The sequence below is a fragment of the Xenopus tropicalis genome, chromosome 6 (genome assembly GCF_000004195.4).
Source record: "Xenopus tropicalis strain Nigerian chromosome 6, UCB_Xtro_10.0, whole genome shotgun sequence".
In the NCBI taxonomy this organism is placed as follows: Eukaryota; Metazoa; Chordata; class Amphibia; order Anura; family Pipidae; genus Xenopus; species Xenopus tropicalis.
In genome coordinates, this window is record NC_030682.2 from 65845587 (window position 1) to 65868891 (window position 23305).

Genomic DNA, 23305 nt, shown 5'->3' on the forward strand with positions numbered 1-23305 from the left:
TGCAGTCTTCTCTTTATGGTAGACTTGGATATCGATACACCTACCCCCTGGAGAGTGTTGTTCACTTGGTTTGCTGTTGTGAAGGGGTTTCTCTTCACCATGGAAATGATTCTATGATCATCCACCAGTGTTTTCTGTGGGCGTCCTGGTTTTTTTGCGTTGCTGAGTTCACCACTGCTGCTTTTTGCAGTTTGGATGTACCAAACTGTAGGTTTTGCCACTCCTAATATTGTAGCAATTTCTCAGATGAGTTTTTCTGTTTTCACAGCTTAAAGTAAAAGTAACAGTAAAACTTTTCAAGTAAAAAAATCTATTCTAAACATAACCTCTAAGTTTGCCCAAATCTCAGGTCTGGTCACCAGCACAGCCAAATCAGTCATTTTGCCAGTAGACCCACAACAGCTGTCAAATACCCAATTCAAATATACCTTTTCCTATGGTTCAGCAGTTCACTTACCTAGGCATTGTAATTAAACTTCCTTTATCCAAATACTATAACCTAAATGTACTTCCGATAAGAGACTATATACAAAAGAAAAATAAAGCTTGGGAATCTCTCAATGGGAAGAATACATCTTATCAAAATAATACTCCTCCCCAAACTAACCTATGCCCTTTTGCAAGCCCCTTGTGCTATTAATAAAGGGTTTTTTTTACTGCACTAGACACAATATTTAGACAGCTAATATGGGCTGGCACCCAACACCGCCAAAGCCTGAATACTTTGATTAAAAGCAAATCTCAAGGGGGAGCAGCATTCCTGAACATATTTCTATACTACATGGCGGCCCAACTAAGCCACATAGCATCCTGGATTAAGGATGCAAATCATCAGTCACTGTACCACCTACATAAAGCCTTACTAGGGACCAGCTATACCCCCTTCCAGTGGCTACTTACTAAAAGACCTCAGCCAATAGCATACCCCAACCAGGTTATTATGTATGTACGACAAAACTGGCAAAAAACTGTACAATTTTTTGCAATTTAGTAACATACTACCCCAGACTCCCCTATGGGAGAACCTATATTTTCCAAATGTACCCAAACTAGGGAGGAACCCCATATGCGACGATCGATTGATCGATACTAGCCTTCCTTTTGTATAGGAAGGAGTCAGGCTAGGATCGATTGTCGCATACTGGATACTTCCCCTGCATCGCCGTATCATCTTATTTCAAATGACCGGAAGCCAAGTTTTAGCAGGTATTTTCTAATAAAGCATTCAAAATAGTAAATGGTGTGCAGGATAGGGCAATTAGTGTTAGTGTTTTAGTGTTACTTTTCCCTTAAGGATGGTTTCTTTTGACCTGCATGGAGAGCTCCTTAGACCGCAAAATCTTCCACACGCAAGCACCACACCTCAAATGAACTCCAGGCCCATAGGCGGATTTTCAATAAGGCTAGGGGAGGTTAAGCCTCCCAAAATTGCTTGGCACCTTAAAAAAACGAAACAAAAAAACCTCACTCCGTTTCTGCACTGTCCTGCAACTCTTCTGTTCCTGCAAGCTCCGGTTCTGCTGTGCTCCGATTGCATCCTTCTTCTTGTGGATTCTCCAATCAGAGCACAGCTTTCTTGACAGACCGTAAAATTGACCAATCAAAGCACAGATGCACACAGGGATCGGGAGATTTTGCAAACTGAAGACAGTGCAGAAATGAAGACTGAAAAGAAGAATCTGCAGCTGTAACTTTACCTGAGAACCAACTCTCAACTTTTGCTGCAGATTTCATTCCACTCCCACAGGTACTATACACAAGTACTATAGTTCAAAAGGCTGAATCACTAGCTGAAATTAAGTTGTTTTTTTTGCCGGACCTGACATTTATAATATCCCTATCCCCTAACATGACAGATGGATGGTAAGTTATATTTGTTGTTTTTTGCACTTACTATTTGTTTTTTACTTTTGTCATTGTTTGTTAATTTCTAGTTAGTTACAGTGGGGACAATGTTGTGTATTGGTGCCAGTGTTATAGTGCCAGGGCCTGAATATCTGCCATCTGTACCCACTGCTTCTCATGGCATGTAATGTGCTGGTTTTGTAAATACAGATTGCGTCTCACTGTATATAATGTGCTGGTTTTGTAAATACAGACTGTGTCTCACTGTATATAATGTGCTGGTTTTGTAAATACAGACTGCGTCTCACTGTATATAATGTGCCTGGGATCTCAGTACCCACTGCCTCTCTCTCTATAAAACTAACTTAAACACATCTAAAGGGGAGATTCACTTTTAAGTTAACTTTTAGTATGTTATAGAATGGCCTATTCCTAGCAACTTTGCAATTGGTCTTCCTAATTAATTTTTTATAGTTCTTCAATAATTTGACTCTCTCTTCTGCCTCTTTCCAGCTTTCAAATCGGGATCACTGACCCCGGCAACCAAAAAGTATTGCTCTGCAAGGCTACAATTTCATTACTATTGTAATTTTCTATTACTTATTTTTCCATGCAGGCCCCATAACTATTCATATTCCCATCTCTTGTTTAAACTACTACCTGGTTGCTAGGATAAATAAGACCCTAGCAACCAGATAGCTGCTGAAATACCAAATGGAAAGTTGTTGGACAAAAATCTAAATAACTGAAAAATCAGCGTTATGTAAAACTGCAGAGAGTAGCAATATCACTTATGACTGCCATTATGGCTAGAGCTGCTTCACTGGATATAAATTGTGGGTCTAAACTCGCAGTAAAAGAAGCAGTATGTAGTGCCACCCTTCATTTCCCATTATAAGAGCCACATACTGCAATACTAATAAAAAAAAAAAAATTAGTACCGCTTGGGACACATGGTAGATGACATCTTATTCCAGGCCCCCTATAGTCCTAGCCCCCCACCCCATCCTATTTTTGGATGCCCATGTCAGTCTCCCTTTTCTCTTTCCCCATCATCCTGCTGCTGTTCTCCTCCCCCTAATAAGATCCAGCTAGGACTTGCTCAGTGAGTGAGTCTAAAGACTGTCAAAATCGACCATAGTGTTGCAATTTGTTTCTCTAGAGTTCTAATGCAAACCACTGAAGTGGCAATGTGATCATGTTCACCACATAGGTAAACACATATGGCAGAATGTGCACTTAAGATATCCAGTTTTGCTCCCAATCATTTCCCAGTTACTGAAAACAGTTCTGTTTAAAATTAGAGTTGCCGCCTGTCTGGTTTTGACCTGAACAGCCCAGATTTTGCAAGGGCTGCCTGCCCGGTTTACCAAACTAGGAAGTCAGGACAGAACCCCCCTTAAAAGATACAGCAATTAGCCAATAGCTGATTGCCGTGTCACAGCCCCACCACTGACATCACCCACCCACCCCCGTGGCATCAGTGCACTGCCCCCCTGCCTGGAGTTTGGAAAAGAGAAAGGTGGCAACACTATTTGAAATTCCAGTTATGTTGTTAACTCCACTGAAAGAGCAGCTATCCACATGAGCAAGCTCCCAGGGGTTCTATACTGTCTGTAAAGATGCAACTAATCAAACCACACCCACCTCAAACTGAGGGAAATATAACTGCTAAGCAATGCAACTTCTGGCAAACCTGCTATAAGCCTTAGCTTATTGAATGCATTTGACACATTTGAACACACCTAAACGCATATGCTAATTGATTCCATTATATTCTGCCTGGTTGTACTTATGAGCACTAGAATTGTGTTTTACTCTATATTTTTTAGGCACAACATGCTGCAGTGTAAAATAGAGGATTCCTTTTAGAAACTTCATTTGAGCCATAAGAGGACGTTAACATATTAAGGTTGCGACAGAGGACATAACCGATGCAGTCCTCAGCCAAAAGGTCTAATGAACCTGCAGTACCCTCCTTTTTTGGCGCTAGACCAATGATCAGGTCTTCCTGGTATGATGGCCAAACCGTTGGCCACCTCACTAAATAACTGGGGCTCAAAGTGCTACGGCTATCTTAAGAGTTCTAATAAAATTAAAATGCCCCATGAGCTTTCAGTGATACAACATAAGCCTTTATAGAACAATTCAAGATTTCACTTACCACCTATAGAACATCGTCGCGCAATTTCCCAGAAAACCAGGCCCATTGCATAGATATCAGCACGCTTAAACGATTCAAAATGTTTCATATTAATAGAGTCATCCAAAACCTCTGGTGCCATATATCTGAAGCAGAAGAAATAAAAATACTTGTGTTACAACAAAAATGCCAAGCCCATATAATACATTATAAACAGATTGTACACAAACAAAAAGACAAACAAACACAGTATCATACACATAAACACAGAATAAAGCATACTAATAGATCTTAAAGGAGAATATTTGTAGATTGTAAGCTCTTTTGGGCAGGGCCCTCTTCACCTCTTGTATCGGTTACTGTATGTCCAATGTATGTAACCCACATATTGTACAGCGCTGCGGAATATGTTGGCGCTTTATAAATAAATGTTAATGTAATGTAATGTAACTATACCCCCGGGCGCTACCCGTACCTGACCAACATCTTCTGAAGACACTTCAGGTCTCTCCGCCGATACAAACCGCAGCTGGTGGTAGCAGGAAATAGCTTAAACTGGTGGTAGCTTAAACTGCTCATGCACAAGCAGGGTCCATGCTGGCGGTGAGACCTGAGTGTCTTCAGATTTTGAAGCAGCCAAACTGACAGAAATAGGAGCGCATATGGGATAATTTTAATTCGGGGGGCCCCTACATGCCACACATTTAAAATTAGCATATTTTATGTTGTCACCTAATGTGTAAACTTTGAGGTGATACAATTCAATCAAAACCAAAAGCTTGTATTTTGGTAGTTTGGAGTAGAAAGGCATATTTAACCCTTTTGGATTTGGGAAAAGGTGTACTTTGCAAAAATATATGGCTTTCTAGGGTGAACTCACTTGTTGCTTTACCCCGTGTATAATAGAGTATATGTAATGATTTTGCATTTAAGTTTCATTTGGGGGCCCTTGCATGCCACAAAGTTAGGTAAACAATGTGCATTTTAAGGATCAGTAACACTAAAAATTAAGAAAAAAGTTCCCTTCCTCCTGTCTCATAAAAAGGCAATAGGGTAACTTTAACTATGCCAGACCCTACAAGCAATGTCAAACTAGGGTGCCATTTGGGGGGCCCCCACCTGAGTCCGCATACTGCACCCCCCAACCCGCAGTTCCAGATAAGCAGAGAGGGAGGAGGGCAGGTGCACAGGTGGGGACAGTGGGAGGAGTGGGCTGCAGCTAGGTAGAGGGCTGAGCCGACAGAGTCCGCAGGGCCCACTGGGGTTTTCCCGGTCTCCCGCTGGTCCAGTCCGACCCTGCCTACAAGCGTGCTCCACATCACCTCCTCAAGCCAGAAGTAAGTTGCTGCTGCTCAACAAAGGATTTTCTAGCTCCTAGAAAGCTCTCTGTTTAATTTCTGCCAAATTACATTTTGGGGCAGAGTGCATATTGGCAGTGTTACTTACTTATTGGAAGGAATGACATTGTGGATTTATGGCTGACCTGGTTGCTGCCTTTGCTGCTTGCTGCACTTACGGCAATAAAAACCAGCAGTAAAAACACCATGGGTGTGTAAAGAACTGTATGTCAACCCAAAACTGACTCTCTTGCTTTTATCCCTTTAGTACTTGAATATTCAGTTGCATCTAAAAATAGGGCCATTGTTTGCATATGCAACAACAAGGTGGAAGATGTACAGGTACTAAATTTGGTCACTATTTTCTTTTTAATAAAAATTGTTCACTGGGTCAGATTTTTCCCTCCTAATTAAACCAGTATGGTGAAAGTAAGAAATTACATTGAGAGCAATTATTTTTTAAAAATACATGCAATTATTGCTGACTGAGTTCACTTTTATTGGTTGTGAGGCTGAGAAGGCAAGCAATGACTACCTGCTCCATAACTGCAAATAAGTACATATAATTTAAAGACAACATAGGATAATATCTATATCTTGAATGTCTTGGTCCAATGGCTTCCTGGATAAGGGGTCTTTCTGTTATTCTGCAAGTCTAATAGAATTGTTCTGCCATTAAAATAGACTTGTGCTAGCTTATTTAGGCTCAAGTACAAAGTACTGTTTTCATGGGGTTTTCAGAAAAGGAATCCCATATATTGTTTGAGTATTGGTATGTGTTTTAAAAATTATAAGTAGTAGTTGCAAATATAACCACAAATATATCTTAATATTTGTACCTTTTTGTCCCAACTCTGTGATTTGGTGCAATATCTATTGTATCTGTAGCAGAATCATGCCTGACAGCCAGACCCAGGTCAGCAATACAGCAAGTTCCATTTTTCTTAACCAGTATATTTTTGGACTTCAAATCTCGGTGGGCAATAGCTGGTTTCCCTATCAAAAGATAAATTCAAAACTTTCAGATTTAAAATGAAAAGCATATACATAAGAACATTGTAAATAATTACTTTATTAATAAGAATCATACTAAGAAAACGTAAGGGACATACATTTAAAATATATATATTTTTTTAAATTAAACAAAAACACTATTGTACATTGTAACATTACATTTTCCTGTCACAACAGGATACTCAAAGTCAGCAAAGAAGCATATTATGGTGCAATTTTTGTTTTCTAACAAAATATATTTGCATAGGGTCAACATTTAACTTGAAATTTTTAACAAAAATGCTTACTTTAGGACTTGATCATATAAAATAAGTGGTTTTTAATTATTATAAATCTTTACCTAAATATTTAACCTCTATCTGATATTTTTTACAACACTGCTGAGCTACACCACAGACACCCTTCTCTTCCTGTGTTATTACTGTGCACCCATAATCAATGAATATATAGGGACATGGTCATGAAAGGATAAAACCCGTTCCAAATTAACCAAAATTGTAAAAAACTTCCATCAAGTTTAATATTTTGGTCAAAAAGAACTGAGCTAACAGAGCTGATGAAAAGTAAGTGGGAGGGGGAGACATAACTTCTGAAACTGACTGACTATTTTGTACTGTGAAAGTACAAAGAATTAATGAACTGCATACTATAGTATCTAAGTGTACACCTAAATAAAATAGCAACATTTATTAACATTACTTTAAACACTACTCTTGTTTACAAAACTGCTCAGGGTGTATACAATACTGACTCCAAAAATCTACTCTTCAAAATATAAAATATTCCACTGTTTATAAGGGCATGGCAACCAGACGCTAGGGGAGCGCTCCTGCTTGTGCCCATGCGCCATCTACAGTCCTGGTCGCAGTGTCTGAGCAGGAGCGTTGCATTATGGGAACCTTCTCTACCCAGCTCAGTGTTTTTTCTTCCTGTTTGGCTTCTGATCATCTGAACTACTGAAATATGGGGAGACTTAAGGGCACTATTGAGACAACTGAAGGTATGCCTGCAGCTTGAGATTAACTCTTTCCTAGCCTTTCCTTCTCCTTTAAGGCTAATGCCACACGGTGTGGATTCCCTGCCTGTGCGAGAATTTACTCCTAACACTTTGGGTGTAGGATGCCTGCACTCGATACCATTGCACTGGCTTGGGTGCAGACACACAATGTGTATGCAGGCCGAGAATCTTCATCATGTAATATAAGCCTAAACGAAGCAAGTAAAAAACTCAATATTTCACGTCCTGTGGTGTATAAAATTACAGAACAATTAAGGAGTTTTCTTTACATGCAGAATCTCAACACATGCAAAGGATCTGACAAATTAAATGTAAATATGATGAATAAATCGTTAGATAGTGTGTAATCCTGCTAGCTTGAAATAGACTATGCACGCCTTGCTTGTATTATTACAAACAAAATACATACATGCTTAAGTGCTTATAAACAGACATTGCTTGAAATTCTCTCAAGGTTCACTATGCAATATTAGAGTAAATAACAAAGCTGTGATTTATTTTGAGATAAGAACAATGGAGCAGGGATTTGAAATGTACTTTGCCATGAAGTGCTCACCATGGTATCAGTCTCAAACTGGCCTCCCTAATTCCCAACTTTCCCCCCTACAGTCTGTATTAAATACTCTCTCATCCAGGAGAGTTCAGGCCCTTCCCGTGTTAAAGTCCTTATCGTGGCTTCCTATTAAACAAACAAAGAATATTTTACAAACTCCTTCTCTTAACCTTTAAAGCCCCTCCATTCCTCTGCTCCTCACTACATCTCTTCCCTTGTGTCTTGTTCCTGGCCGACTCCTTTGTTCCTCCTCCCTGATGCCCTCCCTGATTTCCTCCGGAAAGAATCCTCCCTCAGGTCTTTTTAAAACTAATTAAAGACTACCTTTTGGAGCACTCACCCAGCACCTGATCTGGGAAATATCACTTATATGGTATGTCACCCACTGACCTAAAGTGCTTATATTTGCCTACTTATGTCTATAAGTTACCCTCCCATATAGATATTGGGGATATCAGGTTGCTTTGTGCGTCTCATCATGGATCTAGCTGATGGGCCACAACATATTGAATGTATAATATCATATGTGTGGCAACATTCATATCCCTGGATTTTTTTTAAAATTTTTTAAAGTGGACCTGTCACTTAGACATAAAAAGCTGTATAATAAAAGCCCTTTTCAAATTAACATGAAACTTAAACTAATTTTTCTATTAACGCATCTATACCCATTATATAAGCATTTAAAATTCTCAGCTGTCAATCATATATTGCCTGACCCGCCTCTATGTCTTAAGCATAGGGGTGGGGCAGACAGTTACTTTCACTTTAGAACTTCACTGCACTTCTCACATTCCCCATCCCTCCTCACCATCTAATTGTGTAACCAGTGCATGGATAAGGGTATCAGGTCCCCCCATACTGGCACAGAAACAAGATTTTGGCAGAGTGCACAGCTTGCCTTAATAACAGTGTCCACAAAATGGCACCTGCCTGTTTTCTGCAATTGTGAATTCCAGTGCTGAAGTAAATAAGTTTAAAATAACTTATATAGTGTAATTGAAGTTTATTTTGCTTGACGAACACAATAGAAAACAATTTGTAATTATTTCTTAGGGTGATAGGTCCCCTTCAATGGTTTTGGTCAGTATATTATTATATCTTGGTTGGTTTCTAAGATATGAGAGATTTCAGATGTGGCATTTTGAGTAAAAGCCCATTAACACCAATAAGGATGGAAAACTGTGCTTTTTTTGGTCATTTTGGATCAGATTGGATTATGTATTACAGCAGAATAAAAAGTGTATGTGGTTTTCACTGTGTTTTACTTATATGGTACACACTTGGTTTTAGTATTTACATACTATTTTTAATATTATTCTTTATATCACAAAGCAGATGTGCAATATATTTCAGATGTGCACTTTATTGATGTAGGTTTAGCATTGCTTAGATGATTTGCTCTTTTCAGTGACTGGTTGTTTTGAATATTTATTCGGTATTATGACTTTTGTGGATAACCTGACTGTTCTAGAGGAGCCAAAACATGTTAATGTGGTTAATATGTTGCAAAGGCACTAGTCGTATATTAAATTTTATAATATATATGACCTAGGACTAAAAACAATTGAAATGTAGAAAATAATTGAAATGTAGAGTTTTGACCTCAAAGATTTTTTCAAAAAGTGCATGAACAAAAATGATAATAATAAACCCTATGAGGCAGAAAGGAGCAGTGAACATTTGCCTACAATGTATATCAGTTGGTCACGTCTCCCCCACCCAAATGGCATCATTTGTACTGCATAGATCCTCTCCACTTGCTAGCACCATCACATTTTCCTAAAGCAAATAGCAGCTTTCACCCGGTGGCCATTTTTCCTCTGATACATAATCAGATACATCTAAATCTGCAAACAGCATACACACACACAGACCCTTATTCAGCATACATTTCATCAAGAATTCAGGCTCACACAGGCAGAACTGTCTTTGATAAAAGTTCTGCTTTGTTTGAGCTGAGCTCAGGAGAGGAGGTTAGGAGAAAAAAACTGAAGCAGACAGCTAGAGCTGAGTTTCTATGGGAACCAGTAATGCAATCTCTTTACTGGCTGCTAGACTGGGGGGCGTGTTTAGTAATCTGAGCTTAGAACAACTGAGCATGTCTGGCATGCCAGAAATCAAAGCAAATTCCTGATGGAGAGGGCCGAGTGGGTTACAGGAGAAGGAAATCCAAGTGATTAAGAAGATGTTGCAGCCTTACTATTAACCTCTGGACAACCAGTGTGGCAGGTATTGAAGGATTTCAAAGAGGCTGTTTAGCGCCTTACATATCTAGAACAGCAATACTACAATTAACTGTGTCTTGTGGCTAATCAGTCTGACCATGTGCCCAGAACAAACTTTTGCAAAACATCATGAAATAATAAAATTAGCTACCTGGTGCAAGTTGGACTACAATTCTCAGACCCTGGTAATGTATGAACAGGCCCACATTTTTCAAGTCCAGATAACAGAACCTAAAAGACCCTACAAGCTTTGGCAAAGCAGTCTGGCGATCCACCTGTCTGACTAGATAAAGATAACCTGGTCATACCATTTGTTATAACAGTTTGCCAAGTCATTGTGGACCATTCTCAATGTGTGTGGCTTCATTTACATACAGTGTCAGCGCAGTGTCTAGGTTTTTATTTATCTATTCATTTAAGGCAATTACATTTGTCAGGGACTATCTACTGCACATAAAACCAAGCTGGCAGAAACTCAAAGTATTGTGATTTGCAATATATTTCAATATTTTATGCCCGCTTACCTTATTACCCCACCTCAGATTTTTCCTACCACCAATATCAAAGTAACAGGCCCATAGTTTTCAGGCTGAGATAAGACCCCTTTTTGAAAAAACTCGATTTGCCAAACTTTCAGTAATATGCCAGATATCAAAGAATCTTGAAAAATAACTAAATTGCTTTGGCAGTTACTGAGCTCCACTCTTATACCCATATACATGTAAAGCCTTTTTTTAAACTTCCTTCGAATGAAGAGTTCAAAATATAATAAGAAATAAGATATATATTTTTCATGAAAAGGCTTTATTAATGTGAAGTAGAGTTGTAAATGTTACCGTTTATTGTGATACAATTTAAGAGAGACCTGCAATAATCAGGGGTATAGTTTAAAAAAAAAAGCGGTGTGGTCTTTCTGAAAGTTACTCATTTTGTCTAATCAGTTACAAGGTTGTCACTTTTAGGGGATCTAGACCATTTTTATTTAAAATGTTGTTATGCTATGGCCAGGAACCAATACTCCTAATAACTAATTTTTTTTTTTTTTTTTTTATTCCCGCAAAGCAGATAAAGGAATAACACTGGCAAAGTCTGATAAAAGTGCCAAATCCACACCACCTATCGCAAAGTTCCAGCAGTCAAATACCCATGGTGCAACGCTCCTGCACAAAGACCAGCACACACGCGCAGTTGTTCAGTCTAGAAATTAACACATGCACATTGTAAAGGGATCGTGAGTGCACCGACCTTTAAAGATGCTACCAAGCCCTCCCACCACTGTGCCCGCACCAATAGCAACTCTTCAACGTGGTAGCTATGGCGACACATAAACCAAGCGGGGCTTTATACACACAGATCGCCTGTCTTTTGCAGGTTTATTGCTCTCAGACGATCAATGTGTTTTGCACTCTTCCTCCTTCACCTCTTTGGCCGCAAACAGCACTGCACAATACTATTAAATGCGCTTGCAACTACAGGGAGGATGTAGCTTGCCGCAGGTGCATTCAGTAAAACGGTGCCATGTTTATTATGTCACGCTTTCTAATATAGCGGCCGCAACGAAGGGGGAATATAGTAATATACTGAAGCGGACTGCTGGAGACCTGAGGGGTATCTTAGAAAAATAAAGCAGCGATCAGGTACAGGCAAGAGAGGCTTTCTGTTTAGTATGTCAAGAAACAGACCATTTTCCATGTCCTTTAAGAGATATAACTTTAGTTTATTGCAACATACCTTGTGTTCCAACTATCTCCATATGAAGATGAGCTAAACCACTAGCAGTGGATAAAGAAAGCTTCAACATTCCTTCTACAGTCACTGTATAACGATTTAGGTAATCAAATAGTGATCCATGTTCATGGTAATCAGAAACCAACCATAGCTGAGTCCATGTGCCATTATCTGTATTAAGAAGAAAAATATTTTATTATGTGAAACATTTTGTACCTATTTCCTGTCCTGCTCTTTCATTGCATCTGAGGAAATTTTTTAACAAATTAGGAAAAAAACATGCAAACTTATGCGTTAATCTTTAAAGGTCTCTTACAACATATAACTGCCAAAAAAGAATAAAAACAAACAAACAAATTTGTTCCTCACCAAGGATAGGCACACAGTATCAAGAGCTCTGTTTTTTTTTTTTTTTTTGCACTGGCAGATGGCACGCTTAAAGGTGTTGTTCACCTTCAATGTCCAAATCTTATTAAAACACCAACAATGTTAAATCAGTCCTTCTCTCTGATTAGCTTTCTGATGGGATGGGAGTGGCCTATTTTGAACCTGACACACTAAGAACTACCTATATGCTTACATCACCACATCCAGGCTTTGCCCTTACTTTTTTCCTATTGGACCAATTCATTGATTGCTTGTACACTCTAACTGCATAAATTGAAAGGTCATTGGTTAATTACTCCCTTGCAATGGCACAGGCAAACAGATTTAATAATCACGAATCTAACATACCGTTATGTTAGATTTGCAGCACTCTGTCACAAGCACAGGAAATAAGTGTCAAACTGAGAGGAGATGCAGCCAATAGAAGTTAAGTCTGCTCCCAGTACTATGCATGACATCATATAAGGAAGTAAAAAAGCGACTGTATATAGAGACCGTTTATAGGGGTCACTGACCCCACTCCAGCACAGGGTCTGTGCAGAAGTGAAGGATCAGCAGAGGGATGTTTCAGAAGTGAACGTCTCTTCAGTCGCACATTTTTTGTTAACTAATTATATGGCAAATATTGTTCTATTAAATGTTACATTTATGAATGTTGTACTAAGGTGAACAACCCCTTTAAGGGCTCTTACACACACACAAGTGTTTCCTCATGTGGTTCCTTTCAGTGGATTCATGTGGTCCACTGCAAGGAACCTCATGAAGAAATACAGTGGTTGTACTCACTCTGCCATAGGGAAGTAACCTCAATGAAAAGGGGTCAAAGATTTACCACAGGGAACAAAGGAACATGCGTAAAAGTGCCCGTACACGTAGCAATTCTGAAAAAGATTGTTCCCACCCTCCACTGACGTTCAGGGCTGAATCGTCAGATAAGGAGGTAGAAACAATAGAAATTCTACCTCCACCTGGCGATTTTTCTTGGGCGCCTTCAATGGTGCCCGATCAGAATCTTTTAACGTGGCCAATAGACGAGTCAACCGATATCGCAGCCTTCTGCGATATCGGTCGCCTCTCCAAGCCACCATACACATAATGAATATAGTACGAAACGAGGTTTTAAGAGGTCTTATACTCCCCCCTGCTGCCTATCTCTGCACCAGCCTTCAAGTGAAACTGGAAAAATTTACTATTAATAAAGGAGCCATTTTTTAAATAAATTACAATGGCATGAGTTCTTCTTTTGCAAAGTCCTACCACTTGAACATCCATTCCCTTAAGAGATAAAGGTGGGGAAAATTATGTCATCAGTAGAGGCATGCATAATCCTGTTTGATATGCATTACCAAAATGAAAACCTGTTATCCCTAAACTCAGACAAAAAACCCTGGCATGTTACACAAACTGCAGCTGTGGGATCAATGGTCTGAACTTATAGAAAACAGCATTTTAAGACTTTCACCCATTTATATATTTAGAACACAACTTTACAAAGGGCATGTAGAGAAGCAAGGATCAGATTCACTTCTACTGTGCATGCTTCTAACTGGAAATAGTTGTCCAGGAACAACAAACTGAATCTGGTACATCAAAAGGTAGAAGTTGACAAACCAGTGCACAACTCTTCATTTGCAGCACTGGTACAGGGGAGCCCAGAGACTATTCAAGGCAAGCAGCAATTTGATTCAAGTGGGAGGAGGGGTAAGGACAATCAGTTAAAATCTCAGAATGGGATTTTCATCCTCCTCTTATTTTCCAGGATAAATTCAAGAGGGAAGACATAAACAAGTGGACATTGGAGAGCAGATTTATAGATATTATTAGACAGTACTTGGAATTCTAAATTATGGTTATTCCTGGGTATCTTAAGTTACCACTGCTACCATTTTTTCCTCCAGTTACTAAGGCACATGTGGATAGGGACAAAACCAGAAATATTTTAAAAATATCCATATCCATAATCCTACTTTTATGATTTGCAGCACCCACTAAACAAATGTGATCCTCTTCCAAACAGAATAAAAGGAATTATGTCTGCTACTGACTCACCTGGCACCCAGAATGAATTTGTAATTGGAATGATCTCTGCCTCTAGCTCCAATGTTTGTGGATGCACTAATTTAATTTATGTCTTTAGACTTAACATTATCATCAGATTTCTTCTCTACCAGCCTAGTACAGGTCTAGATGCCTTCTCATTCTCAAAAGTACTAACTCAGCAGAAGGTTCTTAGAGGCCACATCAGCAGACCAGGTTTTGAGCCAAAATAACTTTATATGCCAAGAGTTGCAAATGTAGTGCATTTTGTCAAAATATCCAATGACGTAAGAAGTGCCTCTGTAAAAAAATAAAATAATCTGCAGGCAAAAGTAAAATTTGAAGATTATAAGGTCATATAAGCAGGGTCCTTTGGTCTGTAACTTTTTTTTTCTTTACACCAGCCTTTCTCAAAGTAACAAATCAAACACACAATCGCCCCAAAATACAGTGTGGTGGGAAACAAAGAATGTGACGTGAAAACGCGACTTACAACCTACGTACAACGTGACGTACAACCAATCACTACGAACACATACAGGGAGCACTGTATGAACAGGGTGTCAGCCAATGTCCCATGATACTGTTGGTACTAGTGCCGCATCCACACTCTAGCTTCCTGGGGGCCTTATATATCATGGTCCCTGCTCCCCGATCTTTGGGGTAACTTGATATTAAACAGCTTAATATGCTGTAGGTGGTGAATACTCTGCAGCCGCTATCGCTGCTAATGATTTTAAGTCCCCCCTATTTCCATTTGGGACTATTACCAATAGCCTGATGAGTAGCTGCCGGGGACGCTGACTCGGCAGATGCTGCTGCAAATGATCCTCAGCCCGAATTTACCGCCCACAGACTTTAAAATATTCTCGATGACCTGATCCACATTGGGTTACCGATCACCCCTGGGTGTTGATTGAAGGTTCCGTTCCCAGTACGGTATCTGCTACGACTGACTTACTATTCCCTTCATCCATGACTTGATATAAGGCACGTATGGTGTGTTACTTATCTCCCTCTTTTCCTCGTTCCTTTATTATATACACCGAGTGATTGTCACCATATAAGCACCTCAGAAATTATCTTGCATAGATGTACTCCACTTTTGACAATAATTTGCTTACCACCACGTGGAGTTAGTCTTGAGTTGACTAAAAGGCCTAAGACGCTTATTCAATAGTTACTGTGATTTCGATATAGATGTATGTGGAAATTTCTCGTATGTAGCTCAGCGATGGCATGTAAGTGAGTTATACATATGTACAAATTACTTAATTTTTCTGATATCTTGATGTGAGGGAGGGGTGTGATGTCAGTGTTCTATTATGACTGTGTTTTGTACATTTTACTTTTTAGTAAATTTTTCGTTTTGTTTCTTTGATTGATATTTACTTAATTTTGCCACGTAGGTTGTACTTTACGTTTTCATGTCACATTCTTTGTTTTCCCACTACGCTGTATTTAGGGGAGCTTGTGTGTTTGATTTGTTACTTTGAGAAAGACTGGTGTAACAGCCAAAATGTTAGTCTTGCTTTGTTTCAAATACAAGTAAATTTAATTTTCATAAAGGCTGTGGCCGACGTGGCTGTTGCCTTGAGAGGAAACTTCCGCAATTTTGGGAAATCGCATCGCCGTGATATATTTTATATATATATATATATATATATATATATATATATATATATATATATATATATATATATACACACACACACACACACACACACACACACACACACACACACACACACACACACACACACACACACACACACACACACACACACACACACACACACACACACACACACACTATTGTTTTTTATCCTTGAGAAAGGTCCTTATAAGGACCGAAACGTTGGTTTTAACAATATATCTACAATAAAAAAATTTTGATAAAACATTGAAGGGTGTGCTGGCCACAGATGATTATTTTCTATCCAGACATAATTTTGGCTAGCACCCCGCAGAATATTGAGCCTTGGAGTGCGGACACCATTTGGATTGAGATTATATATATATATATATATACACACACACACACACACACAGTGAGGAACATAAATATTTGAACACCCTACGATTTTGCAAGTTCTCCCACTTAGAAATCATGGAGAGGTCTGAAATTCACATTGTAGGTGCATTCCCACTGTGAGAGACAGCATTTAAAAAAATATTCAGGAAATCACATTGTATGATTTTTAAAGAATGTATTTGTATTGCACTGCTGCACATAAGTATTTGAACATCTGGCAATCAGCAAGAATTCTGGCTTTCAAAGGTTCCCCTGCTCAAGTCATCACATGTCCAGACCTGTCTGAAGTTTGCCAATGACCATCTGGATGATCCAGAGGAGGCATGGGAGAAAGTCATGTGGTCAGAAGAGACCAAAAGTATAACTTTTTGGTCTAAACTTCACTCTCCGTGTTTGGAGGAAAAATAAGGATGCGTTGCAACCCAAGAACACCATCCCTACTGTCAAGCATGGGGGTGGTAACATCATGCTTTGGGGGTGCTTTTCTGCGAAGGGGACAGGACGACTGCACTGTTTTAAGAAGAGGATGAATAGGGCCATGTATTGTGAGATTTTGAGCAATAACCTACTTCTCTCAGTCAGAGCATTGAAGATGGCTCGTGGCTGGATCTTCCAACATGACAATGACCCGAAAGCACACAGCCAGGATAACCAAGGAGTGGCTCCGTAAGAGGCATATCAAGGTTCTGGAGTGGCCTAGCCATTCTCCAGACCTAAATCCAATAGAAAATCTTTGGAGGGAGCTGAAACTCCGTGTTGCTCAGTGACAGCCCCGAAACCTGACAGATCTAAAGGAGATGTGTGGAGTAGTGGGCCAAAATCCCTGTTGCAGTGTGTGCAAACCTGGTCAAGAACTACAGGAAAGGTTTGACCTCTGTAATTGCAAACATAGGCTTCTGTACAAAATATTAACACTGATTTTCTCAGATTTTCTCATTTTCAAATACTTATGTGCAGCAGTGCAATACAAATAAATTCTTTAAAAATCATAAAATGCGATTTCCTTTATTTTATTTTATTTTTTAAATGCTGTTTTGGAAAGTTATGGCTCATGGCCTTTAAAAACCATTAAAATTCCTGGTTTCTGCAGGGGTTCTAACTTAAAAGATTTATTGGTTTGTACAGACATCTTACCCAATGTTTCCAAGTCCACTTCTTGGCTACCCAAACCAAAAAATGGGTGTTAAAGGTGCAATGGCAATAGACGTACCCTATTTTTTGATTTGTCCCTGTGGACTCTCTGTATGTAGGTAAAAATTACCACCCTGAGGGAACGTTTGGGCGACAACAGCACTGCAATCAAGAAGGCTTTTGCTAATAACAACTCTACTGTTGCTACTGATCATCTACAGACTGATGCTCTCACTGAATAAATTACTACCACTGTATTGTTTTTTGCAATATTTTTTTGTCTTAGTATCTAGGTTTCTGGACACTAGCTGTATTATTGGATTTGTTCTATTCAAATTGTTCAGATACCTTATATTTCAGCCATGGCACGTCCTCGCCCACTTTTGATTAGGAGATGCAGATCTCCCTGCAGCTTCAGACTTTTAATAGGCCTGGCCTTCTGCTGGTTCTGGCAATTCAGGTGGTAGCCTATCCCTTACTTTACACTGACCTGTTTCTATTTTGCTTCTACTGTGTGGTGGCATGAAGCCTACATAAGAGGAATTCTGAGCGTGTCCCACATCAGACCACTTGGGGACACTATTCTCTTTATTCTCCCTGCTAAGCTTTGGGGACACAATTTCCCCAGTGGTCTCCCCAGGGACACAGTTCTCCTTATTTATCTATTTTTATTAACTTTGGGGATGCAGTTCTCCTATAGTCATCCCAAGGATGCAGGTGAAAACATAATAGAAAGTCATAAAAAAGTAATAACAATAAAACTGTAGCCTCAGAGAGCAATAAATGTGTGTGTATTGTGACCCCCACCCCGCCCTCCTCTGAAAGCTAGACAGGGGCAGAAAAGGAAGGCAAATAACTTAGACTATAAAAAATAATGAAGACTAATAGCAAAGTTGCTAGGAATAAGACATTCTATACCTTACTAAATGTTAAAGGAAAATAACCCCTTTAAAGATAGGTCTTCCAATATCATTTTTTTTCAGAAATTTTACCTAAGCCCCATGCTACTTTAGGAAGAAAGCAGGAGCTTAGGGAGCTAAAGCCTTGGGGCCTATTCATGATTGCTTGAGTTTTTCTTATTTAAGAAAGTCCGCTCAAGGAAAAATGTAAAAGGGCCCACTGTTCTAAGAAAAAGAATGGCTAAGAGATTGGAGGAATATTTAAAACTAGGGAAGCAAGTGCTTTCTAACGGTATTAGAAAGGTGTCATGGGGATAAGGGACACATAATACACTGGCTAAGGAGATTACATGGAAATCTAAAAGTAATGTAAATATCAGTAATATCACAGGGAATAATATAGTAACCTCTGCTGTCTGCCTGCATATGCATAGAGCTTGTCAGGCAAAATGGGAGAGCTGGAGTTAATTGCATGTACAGAAATTATTTAACTGGTAAAACTTTGTGGGATGAAACAAGTCACTGGGCAAGAATTTAGATGGTTAACCCCCCCCCCCTTTTTTTAATATCTTCTAGTATATTTTAACTTAAAAAAATCAGTGTGTATGTGTATATAGTACAATATATAAAATATATAAAACTACCTGGCAATAAAAGTACAAAAAGCTCCTTGAATCATGAGTGAGTAAAGGGTGGTGATCTAAAATTTACCTGCAAACCTGATCAGTATAACAGCAATTGCTAGATACTATCTGACCAATGACAGAATTCCATAACGTTGGAGAACATTCCAGAAGCGCAAGGCAGAGTGTGCTTATTTGAAGAACGATCTCTCTCTAAATCAGTCTATCTAATTCCAAAGTATACAAGTTTAGGGTCAAAAGCCCTAAGGCTGGCCTAAACGCTTGATGCACAGGGATGTTTTAAAAAATCATGAAGAATAGTGTGCTGGTTCTCTTAAAAGTTGTTCTTTGATATATTAAACATATAATTACATATAAACAGGATACAAACCTTTGTTGTCTGCTGCAATGAAGCCAAGTATGTTCTCATGGCGCAACATAACTGTCTGATATATTTCTGCCTCACGGAACCAGGAACGCTCTTCCCTTGAGGAGAAAATTTTCACTGCCACTTCCTCTCCCCTCCACTTTCCACGCCATACTTCACCAAATCGACCTTTTCCAATGCTTTCTTGCAAAACAATTGTTCTTGCAATTGTTCTCTGCACAAGTAAAGGCAGACCTGGAAAACCAAAATCAAACTGTATTATATGGCTAACAAGCACAGGTATGAGCTATGAAATATATGAGAAAATATTTACCCATAATTCTGAGCTACTTAAAAACAGCATTCAAAACTACCCCTTGCAGAATAACCCTTGGGTGCACAGGAAGTCAATATGCTACTAATATCACACTAAACGATAATTTGTAGCACAATATACTCCAGTTCTCCCATTTTACCTGACTAGCTCGGCATTTTCCAGCATACAACAGAGGTTACTTTTCCCTCTAACAATGACATTACATAACATTACATTACATAACAGAGTTAGATGTAAGGATACTATAAAGCCTGTTTTCTTTGTAACAAAAGAATCTACCTAGCTGGTAAACTATATGCCCCCCCCCTCCTCATCCATGGCCTCTTAAAATAGTAAGCTCATAAATGTATATAACCATTTTTCTTGAGGTCTTTCTATACTTCAAAAAAATCTCATACTTTCACATGACCTGGTGCATCTCAATGCAACGCTGACCCTATGCCATCACCACTATCCCACAACATTGGCAACTCGGTGTGCATCAATCGTTAGAGCACTATGGTCTGAAAATATCCTGCACACCCAGTTCCCAGTTTTACAGAATGCATAATTACTGATATGTGCTCTCTTGGCTGGTATGTATATAGGTGTATTTGTTAGAATCCCTTTATATAAGCAGTATATGGGTATATGTAGTGAATCATCTTCTTCCTTTACAGATGAGGTTAACTGGCTGTTTATTTTACTCATGGATAGCTAATGATGTACAAAGTGTGAGTCTTAATAGAGATTGTTGACGTTAGGTTAGTGGTTGGATGGTAAATTCATGTTGGTCCTTTTAGTGAGGAATGGAGTCCAGTCTTTGGATTAATGCTTAATGTGAAACATCTATGGTGGATTAACGAGAAGGAAGTATCAAAAAATGGACCCCCCTTTAGCCAAAATAGGGTTGTTTGTTCATATATTGCAATATTCAAACTACATTAAAGTACAGTAAAAAGGGAAACCATTTGGGAGTTTCAAGTGGAACCTAGGCCTTGAGTAAAATGTATAATAAAGTATCATAATTTTTAAAGGAGAAGGAAAGGCTAATGAAGAGTTAATCTCAAACTGCAGGCATACCTTCAGTTGTCTCAACAGTGCCCACATTTCTAAGTGGGGGGGGGGGGGGGGTGAGTTCTTAGCATTCTTGTGGGAGGGGGGGCAGGAGAGAGCAGAGAGAGCAGAGAGTTGCATGTCTCTGGCACATGAATTACAGACACCAAGAAATCTTTTGACAGAGAAGTCAGTGCAGCATTTCTGTGAGTGCTTATGGCTGTATTTACATAGAACTTTCTGATAAGGCTTACTTAGTTTTTACCTTTCTTTCTCCTTTAAACAGATAACATAATATAAACTAAGTGACCTATTAAAGAATCTCGCCAAACTGGAATATATATATATATATATATAATTCAGCAAATATTGCCCTTTTACATCCTTTCCCTTGATCCACCATTCAATAATGAACTGTGTGCTCCCCTCAGAGATCACATGACCAAAAATAATGCAGTTTTAACTGTAACAGTAAGAAGTGTGGAAGCAAAAGACAGAACTCTGTCCATTGATTGGCTGATATGGCATAGCATGTATGTGTGCCTTGGCTTGTTTGTGTGCACTGTAAATCCTATGATCCCAGGAGGCAGCCCTTAATTCTTAAAATGGCAATTTTCTATTTAAGATTACACAATAGCATGTACTACGAAAAATGTATACTTTTATGAAAATAGTTCATTTAGATGAAGCAGGGCTTTATGCAATATATTTATATTTATAGAGACCTAGATTGTTTGGGGATATATATTATTTACTGGGCACGCAAGCATACCCGCTGCCGACAGTGAAAGGGAGTCCCATAATTTAGAGAAGGCTCAAACTCCACCTCTGTTCCCATAAAACATAAGCCAACCGAAGGGGAGAAAACAGGCTAAAAAATTGTGACAAGCAGGGGTGCCTGAGATGAAATTACTGGCAGAGGGATTCTCGAAGGTAAGGGAGACATCTTTGAACATAATAAATGTTAATGACCACATGCCAACCCCCTCCCAAGAGCAAGTTCTTACTCTGGATCTTTCCTTTTCCTAATTACAACATATCTAAATGACACCTTTATAGGGATCGCTTCTTTTTTGTTGCTGAAATGTTAAGAAACATTTCAACAATGGAGAACTTTCAAGGATAATGTAGTTAACCTAGATAAATGTTAACAATCCACATGATTTAGCTGAGGCAGGATCACACCAACTGCTTGGGCAGGCCACAGAGGATCTAATGAATTGCTATCAGAAAGCAAAGCACCTTTAAACCTAAGTGTAAATTCATGCCATCTAAAAATACTAGTGGATCTGGTATTTGAAGAGCTGGTGTGATTTTTTTTTTTTTTAAACTACCAGTACATGGCCCTTCTAATATGACTAAAAACAAGAATCTTGACCATTAAACAAATAAAAGAAGGGGATGGTGGTAATCAATGATAAAAAGGCAATATAGAGATATGGCCTAAATTTATGTACCTTGTGTAATGACAAGCAGAACTACTTGTAGCCAGTTACTTGTCACAACTACAAAATAAACAAAACTGATAATGGTCAGTTTTCAGTATTTTCAGTCACATCAAGGATGGCTACAAGTAGCACTGTGTGACATAACCATGGCACATGGGGAGATTAGTTGCTCGTAATAAATGTTCACGACTGCAGGCAACTAATCTCCCCAAAATGCCTACCCACTAGCAATAATGTGAATTGTCAGTGGCATGGCATACGTGTTGCTTTGGTTTTCCAAAGTTGCCCAAAGTTTCTTTGTGAGGGAAGGCAGTTTGGGAAGATTAGTTGCCCGCGGTAGCAACGATTTATCATGGGAGACTAATCGGCCCATGTGCCAGTGCCCTTACAGAGACACTGAGCCAGTGAAAATTCACAGTCAGTAAAATTCATGGCAGATTATAACTCGATTGTAAAAGATGGTCTAGTGGACTTATATCCAAAATGGAGTATTGAGCTTTGGTTGCTCACATACTCCTACAATCGCCAAGTGAGCGGATCTTCACCCAATATTCCCACCTACGGGTTATCGGGCTAATTAGAACGAAGGATAAAGGTGTCCGAATACGACCATGATAACAAAGGGAACAGAATTGTGGTATCCCTTGACACAGCTAAAGCCTTTGATACAGTGTCTTGGAGCCATTTGTGGGAAATCCTTCACCGCTTTGGATTCGGTGGCAGATATAGGGCTTGGGTAAGGGCACTCTACTGGCAACCCCAGGCGAGGGTCTTGGTTAATGGGAGGCTAACCGACCCCCTCCCACTTGAGCGTGGAACGAGGCAGGGGTGCCCTCTTTCTCCCTTGCTATTTGCTCTGGCAAAAGAGCCCTTAGCAACACTACTCAGGGACTCCCCCAACATACCGGGATTACAGGCCGGCAGACTAATAAAAAAAAAGTATCACTATACGCGGATGATATACTTCTATATCTAGCCAACCCGAATGAAGCACTATCTAACCCATTGTCCCAGATAGAGGAATTTGGCATTTACTCAGGACTACAAGTGAACCAATCAAAATCACTAATTTTTCCAATAGATCCACTTCTCCCATCTCAAGTAAAGCAGATAGGAAAATTACAAGTACATTCATTTAAA

General features: G+C 39.2%; 1 protein-coding gene across 1 annotated transcript in view; it reads right to left on the reverse strand.

The window, feature by feature from the left end:
• The window catches only part of tgfbr1 (transforming growth factor beta receptor I), a 55543-nt gene that overhangs the window by 4539 nt on the left and 27699 nt on the right, over positions 1 to 23305 (reverse strand). Inside the window, 4 exon segments of the mRNA NM_001015961.2 lie at positions 4010 to 4134; positions 6165 to 6321; positions 11870 to 12037; positions 19370 to 19600. Coding sequence (NP_001015961.1) covers positions 4010 to 4134; positions 6165 to 6321; positions 11870 to 12037; positions 19370 to 19600 — 681 coding nt within the window.